The sequence below is a fragment of the Cynocephalus volans genome, chromosome 14, assembly GCF_027409185.1.
Source record: "Cynocephalus volans isolate mCynVol1 chromosome 14, mCynVol1.pri, whole genome shotgun sequence".
NCBI lineage: Eukaryota > Metazoa > Chordata > Mammalia > Dermoptera > Cynocephalidae > Cynocephalus > Cynocephalus volans.
In genome coordinates this window covers 26,469,267-26,487,965 of record NC_084473.1, presented here as the reverse complement: position 1 = coordinate 26,487,965, position 18,699 = coordinate 26,469,267, and the positions used below count along the sequence as shown (strand labels likewise).

The following is an 18,699-nucleotide window of genomic DNA, read 5'->3' as shown; positions in this document are numbered from 1 at the left end:
TGAAAAAAATTTCCACGTTAAGAATTACAGCGTGCGCTCACAGAGCCAGGTGCTGCGTGGCGGGAGAGGGGAGAATAGAATTACAAAAAATCAAGTAAATTGGGAATTACAGATTACAAGAAGTTGGCTCAATTTCCCCATCACCAAAATCCAGGATTTTCTGAGAATGAGATAAGTCAGGAAAATGTACTTCCTTTTTTCCAAGATGGGGAGACAAAATTATTACTACTTTCAAAATAAATCTGAAGCAGCTGACAATGGCACAATGGCAGGATCTGAATATGGAGAACAGCAGATAAAATATAGCATTTGTAAGTATAAAGTTCAAACTGAAGTTCTAGAAAACAACACGCTGTGGATACATTTTACTAGTAGGGCCAGAACCTTACATACCTTCTCGGTCAAAAAAACCTTGGAGAGCCTTTTTTGGATCCTTTATGTAAAAGGCCTCCCTTTCCTGCTGAAACTCTAAGACAATGGGGTTCTCTTCAGCCTCATCCTCTACAGCATCTTCTCCTAAAGGATATAGGAAAGAAAGGAAAGATAATCAGATGTGAGAAGAGACTATCTGAATGATGCCCCCTATCCTTTCAGGCGGCATAATGATACAGATACCTGTGATGAAAAGAAAGATACTTGGGGAGGGAGTGAAACAACTACAAAACCACCAGTATGAACATCTTCAGGTTTTCTATATTATTTTCTAAAATTTGCTTTCATGGCACCTTAGTTTTTTTTTTCTCCATCACTACATTTTAAAAGCAAAATTACCTACCACATTGTAGGAAAAAAAATCTGAGATCCTCCGCCTGGCATTCTCATTCCCTCAGACCCAGGTCTAATACTTTGTCTCCAGTATGAATTCCTAATATTTCTCATGTCTTCCAAATATACTGGTCTACTCATTACGCCCTTAAAATCATCAGTCTCTGCCCTGAATACCAATCCCAATGCTCAGCTTCATAAAGGCTACTTTTCCTCTCTTTTCCCTCAAGTCCCAGCAGAAAACCATTCCCCTCATAAGCTTATAAAGTTTCCCAAAGATCTAAGTCAATGTCATCCAACAGAAATATAATGAAAGCCATAAATGTAATCTGAAATTTTCTATTAGCCACATTAAAAAAATAAACAGGTGAAATTGCCATTTCAACATGTAATCAATATAAAAATATCATGAATGAGATATTTTACAATTCTTCTTCACACTCTTTGAAATTCTGTGTGTATTTTGCACTTCAGCCCATGTCAGTTTGGATTATCCACCCTGCAAGTGCTCAGTAACCAGTGACTCAGTAACTACCATATTGGACAGCACAAGTCTAAGTCCTCAGTGATTGCTCCCTTCTCTGAACCCTTACTCTTGCATACTTATGATTTTTGGCTTTTGTTTAGCACTTAGCACAAATAATTTCATAATATTTATCCTTTCTTCCCAACCACATTAAGGCCATTTTCTATCTTTCTATAGTCCTATCTCCTAAATATCCATCCTCCAAAATGTCTGTTGTTATGGCAAACTCAACTTATTCTTCTTCTAAGATGAATAGCTTTCTCTGATTAGATTTTCCACATTTCAGGTTATTTTCACAAAGTACAAAAAATTCAAGAGAATATCCCACATTGAATAAATTCCATTTTATTTGATTGAAAGTAGTTCCACCTCCTCCAGTGATAATCATACAGCACAAGGTCGGCACTTAATTAATAAATATCTTTAAATGGTGAAAATAAGTTAATGGTATGCTGAAAAGAGTTTTGAACAAGAAAATGCATTAAAGACATTAAAAGAAATGCATAGTGCCCATAATTCAATTTTTTTAAATGTAATTTTATTAATATTATTTTTTACATTCTAGGATGTTGTTGCGGAGCAGTTGGGAGGGAGGGGGAGGGGGAAAGGGGAAGGAAATTGGATGGAAGAAGGAGGAAGGAGGAGGGGTGGGATTGAGGCCGGTGGCACCCCCCTCATTCCCACAGGGGAGACCCGGGGGCTTCCAGCGGTGGCTTGGTCGTTGCCAGGCTGGGTGAAGAGGTCAGGGGGGTGTAGCAAAAACCTTCGCCCCCCACCGTCCCAGCTCAGGAACTCGGGGCACTTCTTGCTGCCATTCGGTGGTCACCACTGGGCTGGCTGCGGGTGTGAGAGGGGGTGTGATTGAGGCCCGAGGCCCCCACCACCCCGGCTCGGGTGGTCGCCGCTGGACTGGCGGCGGAGGCGGGGGGGGGGGGGGGGGAGGGCGTGGCCAAGGCTCCCCACTAATTCAATATTTTTACATCCAGTAAAGTTAATGAATCTCTCTGGGCTTTGGCTACCTCGTGTGCAAATTGTGTTTGCCCTATATATCTCAAAGAGTCATGAAAAGTTGTATGACAAACATTTAAGGGTACCATTAGTCATGAACTCAAACTATTAACTTCTGGCAGCAATTTTAATTTCTTACCCATTCCCCAGGTGCAACCCATCTCATCATCTTGGCTACTAGTATTTCTCTTCCTTTCAGTGGTATCCATTTGCTCTTCTTCATCTGAGTCTTCTCCTAGCATCTTCTTCTCTAACAACATTTGCTGCTGCTTGCGCAAATCCTTCAGCTGCGTTACTGTTAACTCGGATTCTGCCTCTCTGTCCTCCTCTGGTCCCTGATGAACCAAGCCAAAAAATTTTTTTAGAGTTCAGGATTGTGGAAGTTACTTTCAGAAATATGGCAATGTGTGCAGAGGTCTGGAGATGACCGGCCAAAATGACTCCCCCACTTTTGTAATCACTGACTGGGAGAATCCCCTTCCTCATCGGAGCGCTCCTGAGATTCCAATTCTAGGTTTCTCTACTTACCTGCAGAATAAAGAGCCGGGTGCTGCCTCCAAAGCGAAGAACATGCCCGACATGGACCCGACAATAGGTCCGGGGTGGGATTCGAGTTTTGTTGAGAAAAGTGCCATGCGTGCTTCCCAGATCGTAGAGGTAGAAGCCCGGCGCCTGGCCTTCGCATTCTCCGTCGGGGCCGGACGCCCTGTGCTGCAGCACGGCGTGGTACCGAGACACCGAAGGGTGCTCCAGGCACAGATCGCAGCTAGACAGCCTCCCGAAAAGGCAGCAACTCGTCCCTTTTAAGCTACGGGTGCCAAGGATGGTGCCGCCTTTCAGAGTCTCTAGACTGTAGGAGGCCGTGGCCGGGCCGCCCCATGGCGGCTCTCGGTAGGGGGGAGCCCGGGCCGGCCCGCCAGCGGAGGAACCCGCTGTTTGGGAACACAGCTGTTTCTCCTGGGAACTAGTCTCCCCGCTGTCCGGCCCAGGCGGCGGGACGTCGGGTTCCCGGGAATCCGGGTCCAGCAGCGCCGTAGGCCTTTCCTTCTTCACTTCCTCAGGGTTTGAGGGACTGGTGGCCGGGACTTTACCCCGCACAGACGGGGGCACCGGCAGGGGTGGTTTCTTGAAGTCGCCACTGAGTTCGTGGGAGGCGGACGGCTCTGACTGAGAGGGAACCTCAGCCATCTTCAGCCCGTGCTGTCTCGAAATCTGTTCCTACGAAACTGCACCCTTTGGTCTCTACGTTCCTCTCCGCGTCTCCCTCTCCCTAACCCCCAGCGACTTCTCTGGGCAGCGATGGTAAAGTTGTTTCTTCACGACCCAGAGCGTGTGAAGTAATGGGTAACACAGGAAAGTCATAAGAAAAACAACAAAAAAAAAGGCCGTCGGGGTGCTGTGCAGAATGGGGACATCTTTAGAGGTTGCAACAGGATTGTAATAACTTCCTGTGGTATAGCCCGATTGCGAAGAAGCGCTTCCGGTAGCCTTGGCCCACTAATCAACAAACCGGCCTGCCGGGCCCGACGCGACCCTCACCTCGGGCCTCTCGGAGTCGGACAGCCGCCCAGCTGGCTCCTGCGACGCGGCAGTGAATAGTGGTGCCTCCTTGCCTCGATTGAGGGCCAGACCTCCCCATCTGCCGGCTACCCTGGATATCAGGCGACCCCCGGACCCTGTGATTGGCGCCTGCGCCTGCTGACCGTGACCCAGGAGCCCCCCGGAAGGACTTGGGTATTCCTTGGGCTCAGTGCCTGTTCTTCGTGCTCTTTTAGGGGAAGTTAGGGAAGAGGGCGATCTTTTCTGCTAATTACTTCGTTAATTCGTTTTTTTCTTTCCGAATCTAATTATTGAGGCAGCATAGTTTAGTGGTTAAAACTGAAGACTTCTGGAGCCTGTCTTGATTTTCGCCCTTGGCATTTGTGACATTGGGCAAGACACTGGGCCTCAACTTCCACATCTGAAAAACGGGGATGATAATAATATCTACTTCGTAGTGTTGTTGGGAGAATTAAATTAAACAATAAAGGTGAAGCCGACATATAGTAAGCACTCGGTAAATGCCAGATATTACTATGTGCTAGATGCTGTACAAGATCACGGCCATAAGTTTAGATGGGAGAAAAAAAATTGATTGAGATAAGTACTAGTTAAAATCCGGGTATAAATGCTGTAACAGAGACATGAAAAGTGCTGTGAGAATGTAAGGAAAGGAGATGTAGTGGGGAAGTGATAGCGGGTGGTGACTGAAGCTGTATTTAATGAATTCAAGTCTGCGAGGATGTGGGGGGTGACAGAGCATTTCTGGTAGAGATCACAGCTTAAAGGGTTAACTGTGTAAATGCATGGCATTCTCAAGAAACTGAGCAGTATGATATTGCTAGAACTAAGGTGATCGTTTCATCCAGGAAGCTTCTCCTTTGTGCTTCCACTGAGGTCTAGCCTCTAGAAAAGCACTTACCACATACTTTCATATTGAAATATCCTGTTTCTCTCCCTCACATCAGGACAGGGATCTTGCATTATTGGTCTTTATCTTTTTCACAAAGTGGCTGGCATTCGAAGAATGTTTGTTGAACTTGAAGAGACATATGGGCAATGCATGGAAAGGTAGGTTGAAGCCAGATTGTGAATTTTATTGAATGGCAAACCAAAGAATTCTGACTTTTTCTAATAGGCAATAGGAAGCCATTAGATTTGAGTTTTAAAAAGGTTAAGTAGGGCCGGTCCCGTGGCGCACTCAGGTGCGCAGCGGCGCTCCCTCCGCGAGTTCGGATCCTATATAGGGATGGCAGGTGCGCTCACTGGCTGAGCGCCGTGCGGGCGACACCAAGCCAAGGGTTGCGATCCCCTTACCGGTGACAAAAAAAAAAAGGTTAAGTAGCAGCAGTGTGGAGACTAGACTAGATACAAAGAGAGACTGGAGGAAGAGATACCAGTCAGAAGGCAGCAGAACTCTCTCATATTCTTCCCTATATATGTCAGAAGTTGAAAGCAAAAGACCATTTAGATGAGTGATTCATAAATTTTTCCACCAGGACCAGTTGAAAAGTTCCCATGTCTGACACACAGAATAAGAACCACCTGTTACTATCTTTAACTCTACTCCCTTTTCTCCAATTGATCCAGCACAGATGTATCTATCAAAATACTCTGAGAAATTCTCCAGGCCTTATATTCAAGTATCATGCCTTGCAAATAGTTCACGATTGGGCATGATGGTAGTTCTGGTAATGAATTAGAGATGTGAGATGGAAAACGTGGATGCTAGAGCCCCAGATACTATTGCAGCTATTAGTCTACTAATGACACAGATTTTACCTTGTGACTCAGTTCAGTAGGAATTGTCATTGTATGACATTGACCAACATCAATTTAACAGCTGTATTTCTCTTAATTTCTTCAGGGAGAACATCCTTGGTCCTACAGTTTTGCTGACACTGACATTTTTCTAAGTGCTCTTGAATAGTCTTGAATAGCTTTTTATGTAAATAACTGGCTAGACTTTGTATTTTTCATCACCGAATCCTATAATCTACAATTGCCAGAGACTTAAACACACTACTTTTAGGATATCATTTACCCTGAGAGCTCTTCCTTTGTTGCAAAATGTTGAGATACTGGGGAGAGATACCAATCTCATCAAGCCAAACAAACAGAAGTTCCTTTGATTTGCTCCCACGGGAATTCCGTCTGGTGGAAGTCCATGATCCACCCCTGCACCAACCTTCAGCCAACAAGCCCAAGCCCCCCACTATGCTGGACATCCCCTCAGAGCCGTGCAGCCTCACCATCCATACCATTCAGTTGATCCAGCACAACCGACGTCTTCGCAACCTTATTGCCACAGCTCAGGCTCAGAATCAGCAGCAGACAGAAGGTGTAAAGACTGAAGAGAGTGAACCTCTTCCCTCCTGCCCTGGGTCACCTCCTCTCCCTGATGACCTCCTGCCTTTAGATTGTAAGAATCCCAACGCACCATTCCAGATTCGGCATAGTGATCCAGAAAGTGACTTTTATCGGTAAGGCAAGCCTTTGCTATATCTTACTTTTCCCAAGTAATCTTCCCAACAACCCGGTTAAACCTGTAATAGCATTTCCATTTCCACATAAGGAAACAAGATAAGAGTAACTGACTTGGCCAAGGTTGCTCAGGTAATTAGTGGGGAGTCTAAGTCTAGAACCCTGATCTTTAGAATTCAGGGTCTGTATTTTCAAATTTTCTGATGCAACAAATATTTATTGAGTGCCTACCACGTGCCAAACACTTTACTAGGAGCAAGTAATACACTGGTATGTAAAAAAGGCCATGACCTCATAGTCCTCAAAGTCTAGTCTTTCTAGTTAATGTAAAATGTATATTATGGTTTTAGTGTCTTCAAATTGGGATTCACAGACTTATTCTGGAATTATTAGGAACCATAAGTTTATACAAAATTTTTAAATTATATATTTTCATATTGATAACATAGTTTAAGAAATAATAATATAAAAATGTTTTTGATCCTTGCTACTGAAAATCTGGTACAAGAGCAGCAACATCAATATCACTTGGGAGCTTATTAGAAATGCAGAATCTCGGGTCCCACTCAGACCTGCTGAATCAGAATCTGCATTTTATCAAGATCTCCAGGAGATTCATATATGCATTTAAGTTTGAGAATCCCTCCTCAAGATCCTCTGAATGACTGCCTTATAATCTAGTGCTACAACTAGATTTCAGTGTGTAAGTTTGTATTAAATGCCAAATAATTACTTTTGTTTTCATATTGAAATATGTTAAACCTACAGAGGTTTAAATAATAGGACAACAAACATCCAAATACCCTTCATCTGAATTTACTGATGGTTTTCATTTACCACATTTACTTTCTCATATATATGTGTGTGTGTGTGTATACGCAAGTATACAAACACATATACACACACAGTTTTTTGCAAAACATTTTAAAGTAAGTTGCAGATACCACAATATTTCATCCCTAAATTCTTCAGCATGCATATTCTAAGAATAAGAAAATTTCATACATAATCACAATGCCATTGTCACACCAAAGTAAATGAACTGTAATTATTTAGTAAGTTCATATTCAGATTCCTCCATTGTCCTCAAAATATCTTTTATAGATATATTTTCCACCATCCAAGATTCATGCATTGCATCTGGTTGTTATGACTCTTTAGTGTATTTACAAGTTCAGGTCATTTGTCTTGTAGAATATCTCACTGGATTTGCTGATTATTTCCTCAAGATTAGAGTCAGGTTAAATATGTTTGGCAAGAATGCTATGTAAGTGATATTGTATATCATTCATTACATCTGCCTATTGGTAATAATAGTTACTATTTTAATTGTTCCAAACTAATGAGTAAAGAACAGAAATGACTAAATATGTAAGTGTTGCAGTTGAGCCAGATGAAGGCCAGATGATGTCAAAGTGCATTGTGTAATCAAAGGTTCTAAAATCTGAAGTGAAGTGGGGAGGGATTACTGTGTTATTACATGTGTGGCACATGTGAGTATAGATATGCCCAACTCAAAAAACCTTGCTCCGTAGCAATCAGTACCATATTCACATTATGAGGGCAATTTAGTTTCAACAAAATATCATCCATCATATTAAATTGATGCCATTATTTATAATATTGTAGATTTGCATCATATTCCTATTTTAATTTTTAATAAAAGCTATGATCATCAAAAGTTCATACCTCATTTTGTTTTATACATATTTAAGAAACTATATAACAAAAATAATTTGCATCAGCTATGAGAGTGCCAAAAAATTATTTTCTTTTGAAAGCGGTCCATGTATTACTCAAGTAAAGTGATACTGGTTTCTCTGTATTTATTAGGTACTTTTAAGGCCATTAGCCTTTGGCCCAGCGAGAGTGGCCATGGAAATGATTATGGAAATATTAAATGAAAAGTTACTTGGCAATTGGTTGTCAACTATTATCTGAATTGCAGTAGTTGCTACTGAACAGATAATAGTAAAGCAGATGGATAGCTCCTCAGGCACTATTGTACAGTGTATGGTGACATGCCAAGTGTGGACCAAGGAGAAGTGATTTTTTTATGCTCTATTTTATTTTGATTGATAAAATAAATTACTTTGTCAGGAGGAGGCAGAAGCCAGATAGGAAGTTTCAGGTGACAGGTTAATTATTAAAGCCTTCCTAGAAGTTATTTTTAGGAGATTAGACAGCTCTTTAAATTTTTCGTGGAAAGATTAAGACTTCTGCAGTAGTGATTGGGGGAAAATGGTATGTTACAAAAAAATATGGGATCTGAGTCAGAAGCTCCACTGCTTATTGATAATACCTAAACAACTTTTGGCAAGTCAGCCCCCCTGAACTTCAATTTCCTTACCTGGCAAATAGAAATAATAGTAATATGAACCCTGTCCATTTCACAGCATATGATAGGACGAAAATGGTTATTCTAAAAAATTTTTTTAAATTATTTTTATTTTTTAGGATGAAAAATGGGCTGGATGTGTTTTAAATTGCTTTTGTAAAATTGAGTCGCTTTCCCAGTTTGTTTGCTTGTTTTCACTAGATGGTACAAGGATTGAACCCCAGCACCATGCTCTTACTAACTGAGCTAACTGGCCATCTGCTTTCTCAGTTTTAAAAGTGATTCCTTGTAGTTATATAAGAATCTCCTAATTGGAACTGTGAATTTCTGAAAGTCCACATATTGCCCACTATGTGTGGAAACTATGTAGTGATGAAATAATTAGAACATTATTGAGCAGTGTCTGAGCTATATTGTTAAACTTAATCCTAAAAGTGGTCAAAATTGAGCAGTAAATAGAAGGAGAATGAAATTTCGCTTTTGTACTGTTTGTTATATACATGTACTGCCTATTCAAAGTGTACTTGGAGGAGCTCAGAGGTATGACTGTGGGATGCTGAGACATGCCCAGATAGCAACAGAATGAAACTAAGCTACATAACCTGGATGGAATTTCCCTGGAAAGCTGGGCCAGTGGTTTGACTGGAATTGTAAAACTCCTAGGGAGACTAGACAGGTCACCCTTTGCTAGAGCACTAATGACACCATCATGTCTCCACTTTCAGTGGGAAAGGGGAACCTGTGACTGAACTCAGCTGGCACTCCTGTCGGCAGCTCCTCTACCAGGCAGTAGCCACAATCCTGGCCCATGCAGGCTTTGAGTGTGCTAATGAAAGTGTCCTGGAGACCCTAACTGATGTGGCACATGAGTATTGCCTTAAATTCACCAAGTTGCTGCGTTTTGCTGTGGATCGGGAGGCCCGGCTGGGACAGACTCCTTTCCCTGACATTATGGAACAGGTATTCCATGAAGTGGGTATTGGCAGTGTGCTCTCCCTCCAGAAGTTCTGGCAGCATCGCATCAAAGACTATCACAGTTACATGCTACAGGTACGGTGACCCTGTGGAGAAGTGGGCAAGATGTTCAATCAGTGGGTGTTCAGCTTGCTCTAGAGTACAGAGCACAGAGTCTTAGAACAATGCTAACTTAACATATTTTCTCATCGCCCTAGCTGTATTCCATTGACCTTATCACTGACCTGGCCAGACACCAGAGGCCTCCTTTAGTCAATAAACTGTTCCATTCATTGATACTTCCTCTGGATGAAATTATACACAGATATGGAGTCCCTAGAGAATGCATTTAGCATGATTTTATTCAATAAGTATTCATATTTATTGTCTATTGTGAGTCAGGATTTGTGGGATATAGCAGTTAACAAGTTCCCTGAGCTTGCATTCTTGTTGAGGGGAAACAGAAACAAGTAAACAAATAATGATCAAAACAACTTCAGATTGTGTTAAGTGCTATGAAAAACAAAACAGTGTGAGGTGATACTGCCTTGAAGATGGGCGGAGGGCCACCATTTTTGGTTAGAAACAGAAATATCTCCTCAACCCTCGTAGCCTTAAGAAAGCATGTATTCACTATTTCAGACTCCCAAAATCTAAAATATGATTAGAAATTTTTAACACTCAACAAAAAAAGTCTTTGCTAAGTGATCCAGATTTTCTATACCATTCATTATTCACCCAGGGTACATATGACAACTGTTAAGTTTTTATAGCCAAAAATTGTAATCGTTTGTCCAGTTCTGATTCATCTTTAACATAATCTAACTTTATTTCTTATTTTTATGTAGCTTTTAATTAATGACACACACATTCTCTACCAAATGAATTTTCTTTACATGTCTATCACTTATAAATGCCAACTCAACACTTTAAGCAAATTCCTTCCATTGCCAGTGTACATTTTAAAACTCATCTATTACTCATATCCTGTTGGCTTTTCCATGGGATACTGCAAGCTGACTACTTGCTTTTAATATTTCCTTGGAAAATTGACTCTTGCTTGCCAACAGATTAGTAAGCAACTTTCTGAAGAGTATGAAAGGATTGTCAATCCTGAGAAGGCCACAGAAGACACTAAACCTGTGAAAATCAAGGAGGAACCTGTGAGCGATATCACCTTTCCTGTCAGTGAGGAACTGGAGGCTGACCTTGCTTCTGGAGACCAATCTCTGCCCATGGGAGTCCTTGGGGCTCAGAGTGAGCGCTTCCCATCTAACCTGGAGGTAGAAGCTTCCCCACAGGCTTCAAGTAAGAAATCAACTTACTCACTTTGATTCTGTGAGATCTGCAAATCTCAGTAATTTTTGCTTTTTGGAATCAAGCTCTGGAGGTGGGAGAACAAGTAGGAGTGGGCAGAATGGAAAATCCTAAAACAAATACAGCTTCACTGATCTAGAGATACCGGCATTCTTCTCTTTCTAATTAGTGAAGAGAGGACTAGCACAGCTTTACAGGCATTCTTTAAAATAATCCCTAGTCAAGATGTAGATGCAATATGTGTTGTCCTCTTGATTACCAGGGTTGATTCAGCTGATCCAGCTGGTTGGGCAGATATCTCCTTCCTTCAGTGCTCAGTATTGATCCTTCCTGATGCTTGTACCTAATTGAATAACACTCCTCCATATAGATGGAGGAGTGTTAATTGTTCAAGGGTGTTTGATTAGTTGGACTTCCTTCCTAGAGTACCTACACAAATTGGAGATGAAAGGGATTACAATAGGGATACCTAATTAGAGGCAGCTGGCCTCTTCTTCCAGGTAGATTCTGTGATTACCTTAGGAACCAGGAAAGCTGACTTATTACTTTTTTTTTTTCTTTCTTTTTTTTTTTTTTTTTTTTTTGTCTTTTTCATGACCGGCACTCAGCCAGTGAGTGCACCGGCCAGTCCTATATAGGATCCGAACCGCGGCGGGAGCGTCGCCGCGCTCCTAGTGCCGCACTCTCCCGGTGCACCACGGGCTCGGCCCTTTTTTTTTTTTCTTTTTTTCTTTTTTTCGGCAGCTGGCAGGTACAGAAATCTGAACCTGTGACCTTGGTATTACTAGCACCACACTCTCCCAAGTGAGCTAACTGGCTAGCTTAGACTCATTACTAAAGTCAGTAAAATTGCAAATTAGTCTGGGCACTCAGCTGTTTACAAATATAAATTGTCATTTTATCAATGCACAAATGACTCAAATAACATATCCTCAGCTATGGCCTAAACGGAATTAATTAGGCCATACTTTTAAAAGTGTTGAGCAAAGAGCCTTTCACTATGGAAGAAGTAATAACCATGGCAAAATAGCATTGCTAGAATACACAGAGAGGCAAGGGGTTCCAAAGAGAAATTGCTGCAGACTCAGGGACATGTCTCTTTTCAGTGGAGACCGGGCAGGGAACTGCTGTCAGCATTATGCAGTGATCATTAACTTTTCATAATGTGAGAGAGGACCAGAGACCCAAATAAAAGGTAGGAAGACAAGACATCCCCATAAAAGAAGGAAGGACAGGCAAACTGACCAACTGAACAAGGCCCATGGTTGTGCCTGTCTTTGGGCTGTGAGACAGGGAATCTTTCACATGCATAGTTTTACTCCCTGATTTAGGGGAAGTGGGAGTGGTGAGGTGGAGGAAAGAAAGGTGGAAGAAGTGGAAAGGAAGATATTTAGAGCTGGTAATTTTTTTTTTTTTTTTTTTTTTTTTTTTTTGTGGCTGGCCAGTAAGGGGTTCCAGATCCTTGACCTTAGTGTTTTTTTGCACTCTAACCAACTGAACCAACCAGCCAGCCCAGAGTTGGTAATTTTTTGATGGTAACTTCTTTAAGCAGAGAATAACAGCCTTGTCTCCAGCCAAGTACAGATTCAGAGTGAAAACTGAACTGAAAGGACATCAGTCACCCCTGAGAGGTCCTTTCATTCTACTTTGTCCTACACTTGGCTTACCACTAGGTATATGTTCTTCCCTCTGTTTCTAGGTGCAGAGGTAAATGCTTCTCCTCTTTGGAATCTGGCCCATGTGAAAATGGAGCCTCAAGAGAGCGAAGAAGGCAATGTCTCCGGGCATGGTGTGCTGGGCAGTGATGTCTTTGAGGAGCCCATGTCAGGCATGAGCGAAGCCGGGATCCCTCAGAGTCCTGATGACTCAGACAGCAGCTATGGTTCCCACTCTACTGATAGCCTCATGGGGTCCTCCCCTGTTTTTAACCAGCGCTGCAAGAAGAGGATGAGGAAAATATAAAAGGAAGGTTTTCTGTCCAGACCTACAACACCCAACAGAAAACCTTTGTTATATTAGAATTTGTTTCCATTAACAGTGATTTGGCTCTTATTCTTAAACACAGTGGGCTTTCCTAACTTCAGAGGAACTGGACTTAACCAAACCAGGTTACATTTTACTTCTGCATCCAGTTTTTATAGTTTTCCACAGCTAAGCCGCTGTTCACAGATGGAACATGATGCTGGTATGGTAATCAGGAGACCAAAGCACAGTCCCCAACTATTGTCTCTACCGTGTGACTAGACATATTAGCTTTTCTACAGCCATTTCTTTTTTTTTTTTTTTTGCCCTGCTAACACCTTGATTTTAAATAGTCATTTCTCTTGCACAACTAAGAATCATACCACTTTGACCTAGCTTGCCAAGATGTGAGGATTGAAATGTTGGCTAAACTTCAAAGCTGTACTTGAACAGACTCATAAGTAAAGATATGTTGATATCAGATGTCAGTTTTTCATTTAACTTGATTCGTTTTTGGTTCAAGTCATAGGGGATCCAATATAACAAGAAATAGCTAAACACAACACAACTTATCTACCAGTCATCTTTTTAAAACTGTTTTTTTTTTTTGTCCTTTTCGTGACCGGCACTCAGCCAGTGAGTGCACTGGCCAGTCCTATATAGGATCCGAACCCGCGGCGGGAGCGTCGCAGCGCTCCCAGCGCCGCACTCTACCAAGTGCGCCACGGGCTCGGCCCTTAAAACTGTTTTTACTGCCTATGAAGTCTCTTACAAAACCAGAGGTCTGTGGTGACAGCATTTTTTCTTATTCAGACAGCCCATTCCTATCTCATCCACATATTTTCTTCTTCCTTCTTTAGACTTATTCCATCTATCCTCATCCTCTTTGCCTTTATTATTTCTGCTGACTCAGACCTTTAAGTATTTTCACCATGTACATTTTTTCAACTGTTTCTTTCATTTTCTCCTTTGTGAATGAAGCAAATAAGACCTGTCCAAGGACAGGCTTGTGCTTCTTTCTTTTGTTACATCTGTCGGTCATCAGAGGGCAGCAGTCCATTCCTCTGCTAGAGTTCTACACCTACACAGTATGCTTCCTTTACTGGATGGGGAGCCTTTAAAAAGGTAATGATACATACCTTTTTAACTTTATATCATGTCCTGACAAACTTTACTGTTGTTACTCATCCATCACATTATCTGCCCTGCTTGGCATCTGAAGGGAAAATGTAGGAAAATGGTCAGGGCCCCTCAGATGTTCAGAATCTTACTGAGCATTTGCTGTAAAAATCCACATGTGCCCAGGTGTTCCTTGGTTACTATCTAATGTAATTGCATGTGGGCACCCAGGTGTCCTGGGTTATGGACCTAAGTATAAAGGACTAATGGCTCTGGTACACAGCGCTTCTCGGGATGCTCCCAGAGGCTACTAGGGTGGCTGCTCCTAGCTCTGAATAAAGCCTATTAATTTTTTACCAACAGCTCCCAGGATCTTTTCCTATTACCTAGCTCATAGACCTGCATGTGAAGGGTTTGTGACCCAGCCTGTACAACGGGCTTTAGGGGTCTGTGAGCCCTAGCCCTAGCTATACAATTGGTGTAGTCAGCAGGATTCTAAGCAGGTACGGGAGCCAATAGCCCCTTGGGAGGAGGAGGAAATGTGGCTACTCGAGAATGTGGTGCCTGGTGGCCACTTTCCTGTTGACCAGGATCTGGTTGCTGCTCACTATACTGTGAGGCAGCATAGACCAGGCACTCCATGAAGCAATGCAGCTTTGAGATCTGCAGCAGAAAGCCTCTTGGGAGGGGAAGGAAATGTGCCTATCCTTGAGTATGTGGTGCCTGGTGGTCACTTCCCTGCTGACTGGATTCTGGCTACTGCTCACAGTACTACAAGCCAATGGAGATTTGCAGCAGAAAGCAGAATTGTTGGAAGCACAGATACTTGTCCTGGAGGATGATGTGCAGTGAAAGGTCATCCCTACTTCTCACACCAGGGAAGATGACAGACCCAGTGGTGAGTTGGGGGAGGCTGTGTGTCTGCAGGCATGACCTGTTGTGCATCAGAAAATGAAGCATGAGCAGCCTTTGGGACCAGGTGGACAACTGGTGGGCAATCCACAGGTGACCCAATTCGCTACCTATGTCCCATATACCCAGGTCAAATTAGTTGACTTGGGGAGACAGTTCCAGCAGAAACAGAGAGCCCCTGGCTGCCTGGCTGCTGCGGTTGTAGGACCTAGGGGTGGATAGTGTGATATGCTCTGGTGAGGAGGTGGAAAAGTTGGCCTCCATTACCATGCACCCGTCCCTGAGGCAGTGGCTACAGAATAGCTGCAGATGTGCACAAGGACCGGGTAATCCCTGCTTAATGGACTGGGAGAATGCAGCTGCCCAAACTGTGTGGGTGAATGCTGGAGAACTGCCCAAAGTTGTGAGTAAATGGCAAACATGCCAAGTCAGTTCAAATAATTCGGGAGCTGGGGATGTGGCAGTCCATGTTTAATGTGAACACCCATGGCCTGGATGATGAATTTTTAACAGGCAGCATGAGAGACATAGTGCTGCAAAATGCACCGTCAACATCTTTTGGGTCACTGATGGCCATAATGGCCCTATATGTTGGTCATCCTATACATGAAGTAATGATTGTGATAGCCAGTCTGGGTGAAGTAGAGGAGACAAGCAAAAGGGGTCTGAAAGGTGGCTGAGACCAAACTCTCAATGCTTGGGATTTTATCCCAAGGGAGCCAAGCAAAACCAGCCATAAGCAGATGTGGCTTGACTTGCTTGTGGCAGGGGTTGATAGCAAGAAAATTGACCAGCAACCAAATGTGGTCCTGTTTGCCTTGTGGCAACAATTGTGCCCCAAACGGCTATTCTAAACGTCCGGAAACAGGTGGTGAGGTACACCCAGTGGATTTAAAGGATTCTTTGATTGCTCCTTCGGAGGCAGATGATATTCCACTTTGATTAGGGAGCAGGCCAAGATGCTTGTCTTTTGGGGGGTAGGAGAGGACAGGAGGCCTCACTTCGTACTGGCAATACATTGGTCAAGGACAAATGTGCAGCATGTATTAGTGTTGGTGGATATGGGCGCAGAATGTAGCCTGATCCATGGTTCAAGTAGATGGCTATGGAGGATACACTATTGAAGTCAAAGCTGTGTCATTGCCACTGGGCCTAGGACGATTGCTCCCTCGTGTATATACTATATATGTATCCCCAGTAGCTGAATACATCTTGGGTATGGATGTACTTTATGGTTTGCACCTGCAAACAACAGCTGGAGAGTTTCAGCTGTGGATACAGACAGTAAATCCTGTATTACAGGGATATGCTAAACATGACCCACCAGTGTTACCCAAGCCAAGACATGTAGTTAATGTAAAGCAGTATCTCCTACCGGGAGGACATGTGGAGACAGGTGGCACTATATTGGAGTTAGAGAAAGTTGGCATTATTCATCTGGCCCATAGCCCATTTAATGCTCCAGTATGGCCAGTGAAAAAGCCTGATGGTACCTGAGAATGACTGTGGATTACTGAGAACAAAACAAAGTAGTGCCTCCTTTGCATGCAGCCGTGCTTTCAGTTCACGACTTGATGGGTCAGCTGACGACTCAGCTAGGATCTTATCATTATGTATTGGACCTTGCAAGTGCTTTTTTCTATATTTCAGTCTTGGCTGATAGCCAAGATCAGTTTGCCTTCACCTGGGAAGGGAGGCAGCGGACCCTTCAAGTATTGCCCCAAAGCTATCTGCATAGCTCAACCATCTGTCATGGTTCAGTGTCTGGGGACCTAGGCAAGTGGACTACGCCCAGCATGGTTACGGTGTTTCTTTATATTGATGACATGTTACTAATCTCTGATTCTCTTGAAGATTTAACCCAGGCAGTTCCAATGCTGCTAAGTCATTTGGAACAATGTGGGTGAGCCATGAACACAGCCAAAGTGCAAGGACCTGAGCTGTCAGTCAAATTCTTGGGAGTGGTCTGGTTGGGTAAGACAAGAATCATCCCAGAAGCTGTTATAGACAAGATACAGGCATACCCTCGACCCACAACAGTAGCTCAGCTACAGACATATTTGGGACTTCTGGGGTATTGGAGAGCTTTTGTACCCCATATGGCCCAAATGGTGTATGTGCCCACTGTATGCATTAACAAAAGAAAGGAACGCCCTGGAATTGGACTGAGGAAGTAGAACGGGCTTACCAGGCTACAAAGAGGGCAATACAGCAAGTGTAGGTTTCACAAGTGGCTGATCCCACTAAGCCTTTTGAATTAGACGTACATATAACCTAAGAAGGGTTAGGATGGGGTTTGTGGCAGAGACAAGACCAATTCTGAACACCTATAGGATTCTGGTCTCAGCTCAGGGAAGGCACTGAAGTGCGTTATTCTCTAATAGAGAAACAGCAGCTGTATTGAAGCTACCACAAGAACTGCCAAAGTCTTAGTAAGGATGCCATACCCCATACTAAGTTGACTGTGCACATGGGCAAACCACCCCTAAAATGGGCATAGCTCAGACTCCCACCCTGTCTAAATGGGGAGCATATATAGAACAAAGAAGCACTGTGTCAATGAGTCCTCTGTCTAAAGAGTTGCAAACCGTGCTAGGACTAGTAGAGGTTGTGGAGGAAACTTTGACACAACCCTTACCCATGGAGGTTGAGTCTATACCTTTCCGTGAGGGACAGGGACCTATCACAGAGCAAGCTTAGTATACAGATGGCTCTAGCATGGGACCCTAAGCATTGTGGACAGCTGTTGCTGTCCAGCCCTTAACAGACATCATGTGGTATGAAAATGGCACAGGGCAAAGCAGTCAATGGGCTGAATTGAGAGCAGTATGAATGGTGATTTAAAAATGAGCCTGGGCCATTAACCATCTGTACTGATAGTTGGGCTGTGTACAAAGGTTTAACCCTTTGGATCTCTACTTGGAAATATCAATGGTGGATGGTAGGCCACTGACCCCTGTGGGGACAAGCCATGTGACATGTTATGGGCACTGGGACATGAGAAAGAAGCAACTCTTTTCCATGTCATAGGACACTTCCCCTTAGCCAGTCCGGGCAATGATGAAGCCGATGCCTCGGCTAAGGTAAGACGCCTGGAGAGAGCCCCAGCCACTGATATAGCCCGATGGTTACATCGACGAATGCAGCATGCTGGCAGCAAAACCATATGGATGGCGGCTCAAAGATGGGCCCTGCCTATAAAATGGGGAGATGTAGTGAATACCTCTTGCGTTTGTCTGGTATGCACTCAAGAGAGTCCACACCTGGCGGGTGCCACGTACAGATGGGCAAATAACTTGAGGGAGGGTGCCCTTGACTCGATGGCAAGTGGACAATGGAATTCTCTGACCTTGGCAGTGGTCCAACAAATACATCTTCACAGTTGTTGACACAGCTACTGGCCTTCTGTTTGTATGGCCTTGTAAGGCCCCAGACCAGGTAAGCACTGTGAAGGCACTGAATAGCCTTACAGCCATGTATGGCCGGCCTCTAATCATAGAGTGATAATGGAACCCACTTTACTGGATATGAGGTACAGAAGTGGGCTTCCCAGTTGTCTATTCACTGGAAGTTACATGTGCCATATCATCCCCAAGCATCGGGGATGATTGAATGATACAATGGTCTTTTTAAAAAGGGACTAAGGCTATCTGCTCAACTCCCATCCCTGAAGGGGTGGACACGGCAGTTATGGCCAACAATCAGGATTCTAAATGAGATCCTGCAAAGGCAGACCCTCTCTAGTGGAAGCTCTGTTGCATAGGGCCGCAGCACC

The 18,699-nt window shown here is 43.4% G+C and overlaps 2 protein-coding genes across 4 annotated transcripts in view; one reads left to right on the top strand and one right to left on the bottom strand.

Moving 5' to 3' along the window:
* Positions 1–3,753, bottom strand: part of SLC4A1AP (solute carrier family 4 member 1 adaptor protein) — a 29,840-nt gene extending 26,087 nt beyond the window's left edge. The window contains exons 1-3 of one of the 3 annotated variants that reach the window (XM_063078054.1): positions 2,828–3,753; positions 2,439–2,634; positions 394–516 (exon numbers count right to left, since the gene is read on the bottom strand). In XM_063078054.1, coding sequence (XP_062934124.1) covers positions 394–516; positions 2,439–2,634; positions 2,828–3,487 — 979 coding nt within the window. In that variant the 5' untranslated portion in view covers positions 3,488–3,753. The remainder of the gene's footprint in view (positions 1–393; positions 517–2,438; positions 2,635–2,827) is intronic. The other 2 variants (XM_063078052.1, XM_063078053.1) reach the window with 2 other exon arrangements.
* A 34-nt stretch (positions 3,754–3,787) lies between these two features.
* Positions 3,788–13,376, top strand: SUPT7L (SPT7 like, STAGA complex subunit gamma). Its single transcript, XM_063078055.1, has 6 exons — positions 3,788–4,033; positions 4,807–4,909; positions 5,706–6,321; positions 9,386–9,710; positions 10,685–10,922; positions 12,631–13,376. Exons 3-6 carry the CDS (start codon positions 5,909–5,911, stop codon positions 12,891–12,893), a joined length of 1,239 nt encoding a protein of 412 aa, XP_062934125.1. The 5' UTR covers positions 3,788–4,033; positions 4,807–4,909; positions 5,706–5,908; the 3' UTR covers positions 12,894–13,376.
* Positions 13,377–18,699: the final 5,323 nt, after the last annotated feature.